At 34.1% G+C, this 12,102-nt stretch overlaps 1 protein-coding gene across 2 annotated transcripts in view; it reads left to right on the top strand.

Annotated features, from left to right (window-relative positions):
• RB195_021496 (uncharacterized protein) overlaps positions 1–12,102 on the top strand; it is a gene marked incomplete at both ends in the record, with an annotated part of 30,292 nt that overhangs the window by 16,814 nt on the left and 1,376 nt on the right. The window contains 7 exons of one of the 2 annotated variants that reach the window (XM_064208260.1): positions 3,630–3,681; positions 4,730–4,839; positions 7,033–7,418; positions 9,431–9,564; positions 10,546–10,665; positions 10,858–10,928; positions 11,432–11,971. In XM_064208260.1, coding sequence (XP_064064141.1) covers positions 3,630–3,681; positions 4,730–4,839; positions 7,033–7,418; positions 9,431–9,564; positions 10,546–10,665; positions 10,858–10,928; positions 11,432–11,971 — 1,413 coding nt within the window. Of the gene's footprint in view, positions 1–3,629; positions 3,682–4,729; positions 4,840–7,032; positions 7,419–9,430; positions 9,565–10,545; positions 10,666–10,857; positions 10,929–11,431; positions 11,972–12,102 lie in introns of those variants that run through there. The other variant, XM_064208261.1, reaches the window with a different exon arrangement.

The following is a 12,102-nucleotide window of genomic DNA, read 5'->3' as shown; positions in this document are numbered from 1 at the left end:
TCATCCCATGTGTGATATCCATGTCCTGGAATTATTAATGCTAAAATACTGATCTGAATAAAGTCAACAAATTTACCTTCCCACCTTCTTCAAACTCCTTTCGATTCCATTAATCGATAGAAACAAAATCAAGATAATAATGTTTTCTGATCATTCATTCGTCCATTGTTGTTCAGTCACATTTCGGGTGAATATTGACATCGCTATTCACTTAAAATTTTTCGGAAAACTTACCTAGTAACTGTTCTCTCGATTTTTTGACTGAACTATTTTTTTAGTTGACAGTAAAATTGCATTTGTGGGTTTTTTTTTCACTCTCTCTCTCTCTGCAGTTTCAAAATTGTCCTCAGTTTTCCTCACTGGAAATCCTCATGTGTCATACAATATGTGTCCAAAAATCACTGATCAATTCGATACTTGTTCACACTGTTTTGTTCTATGTTTTGAGCTCTTCTATTTTTGATCAATTACCAATTCTTCGCAATTTTTCTCTCCAGTTTTTGTTTTTGGTTTCACTTTTTCAGGGAAATCATTTTCAATCTATCCTGCAAGATTTACATCGTTCTTCCGTTCCTGTAGATTTGCTCCGTTCAAAGTGAAGCCATTTTAATGATCTGATTGCTCCTTAAAAAGACTGAATGACCAAAAATGGGCTACTAATTTTGTTTAACATCAAATTTTCAACGAAAATCGTGTGTTGAACAGGTGTTAGAGCGTGATTTCGTATAATAGTCGGGATTAGGTAATGAATGATTGTGTAATACGAGGGGCTGTCGACCGCATGCGGCTCCACAAATCACCGCTCGTTTTGCATAAACATATTTTGAGGCAGAGGATTTACCTCAACAGTTGTGTGTGCTGTTCTCGCTGATCATCTGCCTCAGTCAGATTAGATTCAATCTCGCTTTACTGTTTTCCTCATTTGTGAATTATCTACGGGGGTGGATCTATCTACCGTTCAGTCTATCGTATTCTATCCGAGTTCTTTTTTCTCTTGTTTTTTCGTGAAGAAACATTTAAGGATTATTCATTGGAATCATAAAGGATTGTTGCTTGGAATCTTAACCAAACCAAATGTAAAACGTTTTTCTTTTTTTTCTTTTTCTTTTTGATAAATTTAAAACGGAAAATTATTAATAGATAGATAAGCGAGTTATCCTCACCTAACAGTGCATTCGTACATAATCACATGATTTAATCAATTGTGGCAGATAACATTAGTGTTGTAATGATGTTTTTGAGATCCACTGTGGAACTAACGCGTTTTTACTAAGACTTCACCGTCCTACGATGTCATTCGCATCGTCAAATAGCCTTGGAAGGTATCTCGGGGAGAAAAAAAAAACTCGGAAGAATTCCAATATTTTAGTAACACAAATAACAACAATACAATACATTAAAGAAAAGAAAAACTGTCGAGAGTATGTAAAACGTGACTGTATCTTTACAGAATTTTTCCACTAAAATCTATATTCGATTAATTTCATTTGTATTCATCTAGAGAAAAAATCTGCTTTTTTTACATCACAAGAAAAAAAAAACGAGCGGACTCTCATTTACTGCGAAAAAATTGAGTATTATCTATACTAGTTAATGAATGCACATTAGTAATCCCACCTCTTTTTTTTGATCCTCCAACATGGAGGATAGCATTGCAGTTTTTATTTTTCAATATTAACAAATTTTACCATTTAATTTTAAATAGTATTGAATGAAGATATTGACGTTATAAGGAAGTCTTATAAGTTCTTACGGTGCTAACGGCACTTTTTTAGAGGTGTCTAAATAGATTCGTTTTTGAATTAGAACGATTTATTCGGATCAAAAAATTCTTCTTCGACATTATTTTATTGATTTTCATGTACTTTTCTGGAGCAAAATGGATGAAACATATTGATTCGTTTTTGCAACTGTTAAAATTAAAATGCGGCTGACCGTTGAAAGCACTTTTCAGTCAATTTTATATGAAAATTCCCAAAAGTCGCCAAGGATTCCTTGGTGGATTCTATATAAGTGTATGTACACTTTTTACTCTCTATGTACTAACAATTCCAGAAATACTGTGATTTCTAACTGATCTTTAAAACTCTAAGGTATTGCATGAATCAGACGTGTGACATATAGAAGAGTAACATTCCTTTCTTTTCCAATGTTGCTCCTCTGGAGTGATTATTATCCAACATTTGAAAAGAATTTTTAAATGTGGGTTAATAATAATAATTTTAAATGTTAAAAGTTTAACGAGTTAAAAGAATTAACACTTTAAATTGTATGTTTCAAAGTAATTTTCACAGTTGTTGTCCACAAAAAAAAAGGTAATTTGATGCACTATCAATTCAATTAAATCACATTAATTAAGTATATGTGCAAAATTTTAAACCTACAATCAACTCATAAAATAAACGGCTCGAATTTCAAGTTATTTTCATTCTTCTACACTCTTTTTTGGTTCTTCCGTTCCTTCTTATTCCTTTTTTATTATTTCCCCGTTCCTTCTTATTCTATTTATTTATTCTTTTATATTATTTGCTATTAATTTATTTTCATCTATATGATTTATTTATATATATTTATTATAATAATATTGTTATAATTGTTTATCTGTTATCGTTTATATCCATGTTATTTGTTTATTTTTCTCCTTTTTTTATATTTTTATGTTATAAAATGTGATTGTTCAGCGTTCAATAACTATTCCTCATTGTCTTTCATAATATTATGAGTAAGTGAACTGAATAAAGCGTCCGGCTATGGGTGTTTAACTTGACAAACATGACTATTTTGCCGTTTCGTTATCACCTCCATATGCATATATGCTTATTGACACACACATTGATAAACGTCCGATGGAATGTTTTCTATTCTGTCCAAAATTTTCCCGCTCTTTTTCCCATCCATCCTGGCCCTATTTGACCATATTTTTGACCATTTACATCCTATCAAACGTAGTTATACATACACTTGTGGTACTCTGCATAAATATCAAACTACTAACCATGGATCCTTTATGGACAATAATGTTTGTTTACAATTAATCCACTGAGAATCCATTAAAAGAAATTCCCTTAGTTGTACTTTAATCATTTGGGATAATTTCAGAATTTTTGATTACTTCTGTCCAAAATTTTCCCGCTTTTTTCCCCCATCCATCCCAGTCCTATTTGACCGCATTTTTGACCATTTGCATCCTATCAAACGCAGTTATACATACACTTGTGTACTCTGCATTTATATCAAACTACACACCATGGATTCTCTATGGATATTAATGTTTATTTACGATTAATCCACTGAGAATCCACGTGAATTATTCCCTGCTACTTACCGACGTTAACATTCTCACGTTTGATCTGTGGTCATCAATGTCATCGATCAGGATTGATCTACGCTCAATAATCACCACACTGGGTGGCCGCCCACCATGTACCTTTCTTTTTGCTTTCAATTGCTCGATACGTGTGCGTGGTGGTCGACGATTTTCCTTCTTTCCAATTTTTTTTCCTTTTTCCTCCGATCATTTTTCACATGTTATCTAGTCTATTTTTTTTTACCTGATTTCGTTTTCCTTAGTAGCGAAAAAAGCTAAAAACTCTTCAGTTATTCTTTTCCATAAACATTTATCTTTCTAGGCTGATGATACTACTATGGATGAGGCCAGTTATGTGTCACTGAGTAATGAGGGTGAGTCAATAGAGGTCTCTCAACTTTTTGATACAATTTCTGAGTTGAGAAAACTATTTCATACAAAAACAAACACTTTTAATATAGTTATAGGCAAATACTACCATTCTTTTTTGTAGCTACGGTGTGTTACTTTAGGAGTTTTATTCAATTATGAGATGAAAAATATAGCATATTCTGCATATGGTTTTATTGTATATAAATAAAATTTTATTAATATGTTTTAAACATGATTTTGTTGTTAGAAGAGTGCTTAAATTTTATGATTATTGTCATCTATTGAGATATGAAGAATTGAACGGGTCTAAATGATGCCCATTCTTGGAGGTCTTCGAAAAAATTGCAATAAATTATCCAGTATTGATTTTTTATCTGTAGATTTTTTTGCAGATCTGAAGTAGAACCACTTCTTATTATAAACAAGTTTTGGTGCAATTTCAGTGAAAAAATTCGTTATGTTCATAATCAAACCATGCCGACACATAGATGTTTCATTTATTTGTGCGGTTGAATCCCAGAATCTTTTTCAAAAAAAAAAGTAAACTTCAAAGAAACTTCGTAGCAAATCTGATCATTTTCCAAATTTAAATATGAATAAGTAAAGTAAAAATACAAAGAATATTTCTAGACTTGATTACCATAATCAAAGCAAACTAGGAGTTTCTACTCTAATCAACAACAGAGTGTGACTTGTGATTCTTAGCCCCGGCTAATCTCACTGTCTGACTTCCAATGTTTAATTCAGTAGTTGCTGCCAGTTTCCGGATTTTCGTTGAGTACATATTCGTCATCATGACCGCCTCCAATTTGCTCTTTTTTTATAGAAAAGTCATATCGGGAACAAGTTTGTATACAGAGATTTAATTAATTACATAATTTTTCCGGGGTAGGCAATAATTTGGTATTTTTCTGCGTCATTTTTTCGTAGTTCCTAGATTTTTTTCCAGTTTAGAAACACTATCTTATATTTTTAGTACAACTACAGTAGAGTGCGAACTCTTTTTTTTCTCTTTTTTTCGTTTTCTCTATTATTTTTAAAATCATTTAGCAATTATTTTGCCATGCGGACCACATACATCGTTACGAATCGGGAAACCAAGCACGTGCACAGGATCTCGGCGACGTAAAGGGCATCCGGTGAAGCGAAAAATCATCGAAGTGAGTGAATAAGGGAAAAAAAGTTGTCTGACTCCACCCACATATATAACTCACAATTGAACTCGAAGCATTCTCCTCTAGCAGCCAATTGTTGTCTCGAATCGATATGCGCTTTTGCATAATCAGCCGCGCCTCCTCTCAGCGTTTGCATGTGATCGCGAACTCTCAGTCATCCTACCCTCACTATATTTTCTCTTGGATTTATCGTAACTAAACCGGATGTGATCATGCTTCCATCACCACTGCTGGAGTTTCTTTACGGATTTTTTTTTTGTCCTCTTACAAAAGCACAAAGACTGATAAGCTTTTTTCGATTCTTTTTTTTTTATTATTGGCATTTCCGGACGTCAATAGATTGTCTGTAAATTAGTAGACTAGGGGAAGGTTTGAGTTTGAGAAACACTATCTTTTATTCTTAATATAACTATAGTAGAATACGAACTGTTCTTTCCTCTTATCTATTATTTTTTGAAATTAATTTAGCAATTATTTTGCCATATGGACCACATACATCGTTACGAATCGGGAAACCAGTTCTGCTTGATTTCCTCAAAAGCATTAGCTATGAGTGCGTACAACTTCTTGACACGATGTCAGAACGTGAAATCATTAACTGGATCCTCTTCCCTGTTATCCTTTTTTTTTCTTTATTTTCATTCAAAAGTTTTGTGGATAGCGAGAAAATTGTAGAGGGTGTTTATCATTAAACATAAGTAATGATGTAGAAGTTGATGTCTTCGAATGATATCAATAAATTTCCCGTTGCTTTCGACAAAGTGCAAAATTATCCAACGATTTTTAAAAGCTTAGGAAGCAACATGGATCAAAACAGTCGTTTTACGGATGAAATGACAAATTTTGGCCCCTTTTTGCATCACGTTTTTCTTATAACAAAACTCATTTTATGTGTTCTATCGCTGATGTAGCTTATTCAAATTTTATTTCATAATTTTAGGTGCTCTCCGAATTTCCCAGCCTGAAATTTTCATGCAGTTTGCGTGTATGCATATTTGTAATCATCCAGTGCTTGCAAATAAGCAAATTTCTGGCTACCATGGTTGTGTTTGCTTTTCGCTTCCTGATAAGCCGCATAATGTCTCACTTCTTTTGTTGTTTTAGGAAAAAAAAGTTGCTGGAATGGTTTTTTTTTTCGTGAAGTTCGTAATATTCGAATAGAAACAGCGTATTCTATTGTCTAACACATTATTTATTGTTGGTGGCTCCTTCTTTAAAATAACAGAATTAACCATTTGCTAAGCAAGGATTTTCTCCAAAGCAGCTGTGTAACTGATTCAGAGTGTTTAATTGGCACATTTTTGTTCAATAGAGTTTTTTTCAGCAAATAGATCCAAAAAATTTTTAACTGCTGTACTTGTGGCAAAATGTTTTTAGTTCCATCCAGAAAGAAAAGTGTTTTTCGTATTCAGTATGGAAAGTTCTATTCGCTTGTTACATTTTTCATGTTTTGAAATAATTTAAAAGTGTTTTGTTAGGTTCGATAGTACTACTTGCTATTCCAGGAAAGGTACGAATTTGACAAGGTCATAATGAGATTGGTTTGGTTTCACCAATCCAAACAACATCTTTGGGCCAAACCTTTTATAGGGGAGAGGAGACTATTGAAGTCATCGTTGACGTATTATTCATCTTTTATTAACCGAAATTTTAACTTCATATATCTTCAAACGCTTGCAAAAAATGTTGCGATGCAATTTCTGTTCCAAAATGTTAAATTGAAGGTTAAATTATTTGGGACTACGCGGAACTTTGACATTCGAAGAAAAAAGGGTAATTTCTGATTTTCTTTGTAACTTTGAGTGTTTTGATTTTTCTTAAAAGAATTTCCCCAAGTTGTACTTTAATCATTTGGGATAATTTCAGAATTTTTAGTTATGTTCTGACGCTATTCACGCTCTGCAGTTTCGTCTTCCCGTAGTTCTTCTTCTTTGTTCCTTGATTTTGATTTGTTTCGTCGAAAATGTTTAAAAGTTAAGTTCAAAAATTCATGTGTCATATAGAACATATATGATACCATGCATGTGTATGAGCATTTGTCCTCCAAAGGACACTATTCATCATGTTTGGAATGAAAATCGTATAAATTTGCGGAATGTTAGCGTTTAATTGTATGAGGCTGAACGCTTTGTCATTATCCTGAATGCACAATAACAACGCTTATCCATTGTTTTGCAGTGCGATGAAGAGTCATGCAATTCGAATACGTCCATCACCGAACCTGAAGTCGTTACAACACATGTCGATGTCGAACAATATCATCATCAACTTCAACAACTAAATGTTAATGAAAGAACGTCGACCTCAGTTGACGATAGAACGATCTCACCAACCTCATTACCGTCACCTGAACCTCAACAATTTCATATCGGATCCGCAACGTTTGCGGTCGATCCAAACACAATTGTGATCGATTCGAGTAATCACGTTGTCAGTTCGAGTAACGCGGACAACCTCGAAAAACGGACATCACCGCAAAGTTACATGAAACGACAACTGAATCAAGCGATGTCAGAGGAATGCCCGCCGGATCCGATTCCAAACATGGGATCACTACAGAAAGTGTGAGTCTCTCTATTTCATTATAATTCTTTTAATTCCTTAGAGTTTCCTTGCATTCTCCACTGCTATTCAAAGTTTTGAGGTGGTTCGTATGTAGATGAGCGATATTTACGTCATGATTCTCAGTTTCAAGTCGGTTAATCCTTGAAATTTTCTTGATGTTTACTTTCTGGACAAGAAATGCAGCGTACCTTGTTACTTTCAGCATGTGGTCTCCATCTTCTTCAAAAGAACTTTATTTGTTTGTTTAAAGAAACGTTCGTAAAGTAAACAAGAACGGTCAGTCCAAATTCGTTAGACTAGAATTCAAGATGGTGTTTGTTCACATCTCCTTTTAATTCTTGTGTCGAGGGGATTAATTATAATCCTTTTTTATATTTTTTATTTCATACTATATTTTTGTGTTTTATACTTATCATACTTTTTACTACTAATCATCATTATTTGATCCTATTATTATTTCACCCCTACAAAATTTTCTCAACTGTTCCACTACCACTGGTGTGGACTATTATAACTCTAAAAACTATGGCTAAAGGTTAAGAAAAGGAGAAAAAAATCATACGAATAAATTCAGAACCGATAAATAAAATCAATCTCATGCAGTTTGGTACTACAGGACAAAAAACCACCATTGTCCTGACCAGTAAAACTTGTCCGTACTTTGCAAGGTCCCTAAAACCACATTGCAGAATTTATTTTATGTTTACGATTTTTTCAGCATCTTATTTTTTAAATGGTATCGTGAGGCATAAACCTATACTGGAGTTGAAGTAGGCTAAAATTCGCATTAATTGCAACTGAAGTTGGTTGACATTTTAAAACTTGGGCTGCTTGTTATTAAAATGTGGTTACTCATTCACATAATATCTAAAATTTTGTAATTATCCCGACAATTATCGCAAAGATTTCGTTTCATTTTTGCTCTGATTAGTTCTCTGATCAATGAAATCTGCCGAATTTTTTCAGAAATTTCCTCTTTTTAAAATTAAATTGAATGTAAAAATTTCCCATGTTTTGAAATGTTCTTTAAAATGAAGAAGACGTTGCAAGAATACTTAATATTATTTTTCGAGAGTATTTTAGGATATTTCTTATTTAAAATATGTTGGAATTGACTTGAACTAGTGGTATATTCGATATTTGAGTCTCATTATATATTTTAAGTGAACGATAAAGTTAGTAGCGAAGTAATTATAGTAGCGCATTATTGTGTAATCGGATCAATGCAATTATTCAGGGTTTATGCACGCATCCTGATGCTAGATGCCTCCGTTTATTCAACGAGTTTGTTCAGCAATTTTAGTGTATAGCCTACCTATTTTCTCAATAATATTGAAATGAAATGTTTCCTCACTTTATCCTTCAGTTTTATACTTGTTTTCTATTCATCTATCTCGTTTCTCTGAAGAACACCTTACAAAAAACTTGTTTTTATGGTCATTAGGTAAAGGGTCCCATCTTGTAAGTCGCACGAACGACGATTTGTTGTGCATTCGAAACAAATTTTAATCTACTTTAAACTACTACCACTATTTTAACCTACTTTAGACTTTGAAGCAGTTCCTCAAAAAATTTCAATGTTTCCTGACATTGAAATGCAGGATTGAATCAATCCATGCATTCAAAAAGGTACATATACTGCACCAGATTCGGTAAAAACACTGAAACCGATCTTAAACAAAATTTCTAAAAATTATTATCACCAAAGTTTCACTACAGTAACGCTCTAAAACGCAGACAAGATACGATATAACAGTCATTGCGACTCACTACGATCCAAAATTTTGCCAAAATTGAGGCTTATAAAAATATATGCGTTTTGATTGTTCTTTTGGCTAAGGCACTGTTTAGGAATAGGAATAGAAGCTAAACTTACAGTGTTGTTTGTGATCTTTATTCTGAGTGCAACATGAGAAAATTCAATTGCTTCACGAATATTTGTTTATATAAGTAAAAATATGCCGTGTATTTTTGTATAGGACTAAAAAACAACAAAAACATTCTTTTTTAGGGTGGAAGAAAGTGCTGAACCAAGCGCGAAGAGATCCATGGATCAAATGGAGATGTTACGACGGCTCATTATGTTGGTTGGATCGAGTCCAGGCGGTGGTCAAGCGGCTACACTTCAACTTTTATTAACCTCAGGTCCGAACATAATTTCACATGATCGTAATCTGGTAATTTTGAAAGAAAAAAGAAGCCAGTCCTTAACTGGATTTGGAAAATAACTCGGTTCATGATGCATTTGAACGGAATAGAAATTCGATGTTGTCAAAAAGGTTCTAAAAATACCTTTTACTACTATTTTGCTAGTTTTGCTTCATCGCTTATCTTCTCCCGTTTATCTCCAACAAATGACCCTCATAAAAATGCCGTCTCGCAACAGGCAGCCCTCCTAATGATCTAGACATCTCCAGCAGCAATTCTAAGATCGCCTCGCTACAAATATTCCACTAAGGGAGTTATTTCAAGAATAAATGAAGAAGTTTTGGACTGAGGAATCTGGAAAGATCATTAATATTAATATTATTATTAATCTCTGGAAAGATCAAAAAATATCGGCGAAAAAAATTTGACGGAGTTTTTGACGAGCTAGTGGTTCAACCTGAATTGATGAAATGGTTATATTCTTCGAAATTGCTTGGTGTGGGAACATTAGAGATATTTACACAATGATTACATCCTGAAAACAAGGAGTTGGAAGGGTGATGATTGAGATAATTGGAGCCTCGTTTAGTTTAATTATTCGTGATTTCCCACGTATCCTAAAAACACATATATTCTAGTATTTACTGTAGAGTAACTCCTTGTCGATCTTCCTCACCGTGTACATACAGTTTCTTCACTGCTAAGAAATTTTTTGTTCCACTTACTGTCTTTTGTTACATGGTTTTTTTAATGGATTTAGGATTTAGTAAAATTGAGCAAAATTTGGAATCTGATCGAAATTCCCCTTCATGCTCATTTTGCTATTGCTTAATACTTTAAAACATTGCAAGTTATTTTATGAAAATGTCATGAATCCAATGAATTCTTAATTTGAAACGAAATGGAAGTCTTGACATTGTATATTGCAAAGTATGGGCTTCCCACTTGTGATAATGGTTATGGTGGATTTTCTTCCAGGAAATCCTGCGCTTGCTTTCGCCACCACTCAACTTCTAAATGAGCAAGCTCGGATAGCTGCTCTAAATCCACTGCCGTCAACTTGCCTAAGGGACATCGCTCAGAATGATTCGCAAGCTGGTAAGTTCATAGCAATCCCTCGAAAAGGCTGATGCAAATGATCCTCATTTTGAAATGTAGCGACTTTCGCTATGATGCAAATAAGTTGTTCCTTAGACTAATTCATTCTTACTTGAAGACTGTTGCAATGAGGCAAATTATTAATTCTTAAATATTATAGATATTATTCTACTTCACAAACATTTCTTGCAGTTTTGACATCATTGCTGAGCACATCCACAAGGAACGATTCGTCTGATGTAACAGAAGCAACAAAACAAATGGTCAGTTATTTTGCGATAGTTTCAAGTAAAATGGACAAGGTTTCTGAAAATCCGCTGGGAAAATTTTCGATTTTTAGTAATTAGGAGATCATCCAATGAAGTTACCGTGTTTCTGTCTGAAGTTGAGGTCTAATAAGTTCAATGAGGTCGATAAAGGGTTTACTGAGCGCTTTTTCGTCCCCCCCACACTTGTAGTTTTTATGAGCTCCCTGTTAAATTTTGACTCCATATTGTTAGATCGAGATCCCTTGTTGTTGTTAGGGATCAGCAATCACTAACTAGCGAAAAAATAGAAAGAATAAACGTTGTAAGACGGAGATACCACTGAGGTTTTTTTATGAAAGCTTTTCATTTTTCTAGGTGCTGTGAAGGCAAAACAAATTCACTTTTCTCTCTTTTTTTTTCAAAGTTTGGATTTTTTTCTTAAGACATACGATACATAGTTCTTCAAATACTTCATGGCTGAACAGGTCTGCTTTCACTTTAAAAAAAGTCATTTTTAGGATGTCTCCACCACCGTAACCAATCGAACAAATGCCTCATCAAATAGGCCCACTACCGATGCTCATTCTTTGTTGTCGTCGTTTATTTCCAAGCTTATTGCTGATTCTACAAGCTGTGATGCGAAAAGTGGAACAAACAAGGCGAAAGCGTCGTCATCATCTGTCAACACTTCATCCTTGATGAACACCTCTTCCGTAGCATCGCCAACCACACCAAAATTCGCTCTTACATATCATCCAGAGGCCACAAACGGTCTACTTTTTCAACCGGACAGCACAAGTGACTCAACACCAGAGAGTCGAGTGATTACACCTAGAGGCGAAACACAAGCGCTTTGTTTACGACTTGAGCAACCATCAAAACGGATGAACAAGTGTGAAAACTCGACGCTTTTAAACCCACTATCCTTGGCATCACGATCCGTAAATCAATGGAGTACATCGGATATGGATGCAGTTTTCAACTCACCTCTATTCCGCACTCTACCGCGGATGTCCTTTCGACCACCCACAAAACGGAAACTCTTCGACGACTTTACAGTAAGCTTTGAGGTATTTTTCATTGAAATCAGAAAAAGATCAGTCTTCACATTCGTCTTTTTCGATTTATGTCACAAAAATCAAACTTAATCACCAAAATTTACTGAGAAGTGGCACTCTCCCTCAAGGTT

Source organism: Necator americanus, chromosome X (genome assembly GCF_031761385.1).
Source record: "Necator americanus strain Aroian chromosome X, whole genome shotgun sequence".
Classification (NCBI taxonomy): Eukaryota; Metazoa; Nematoda; class Chromadorea; order Rhabditida; family Ancylostomatidae; genus Necator; species Necator americanus.
Note: the sequence above shows the minus strand (reverse complement) of the source record. Positions and strands in the feature narration are given on the sequence as shown.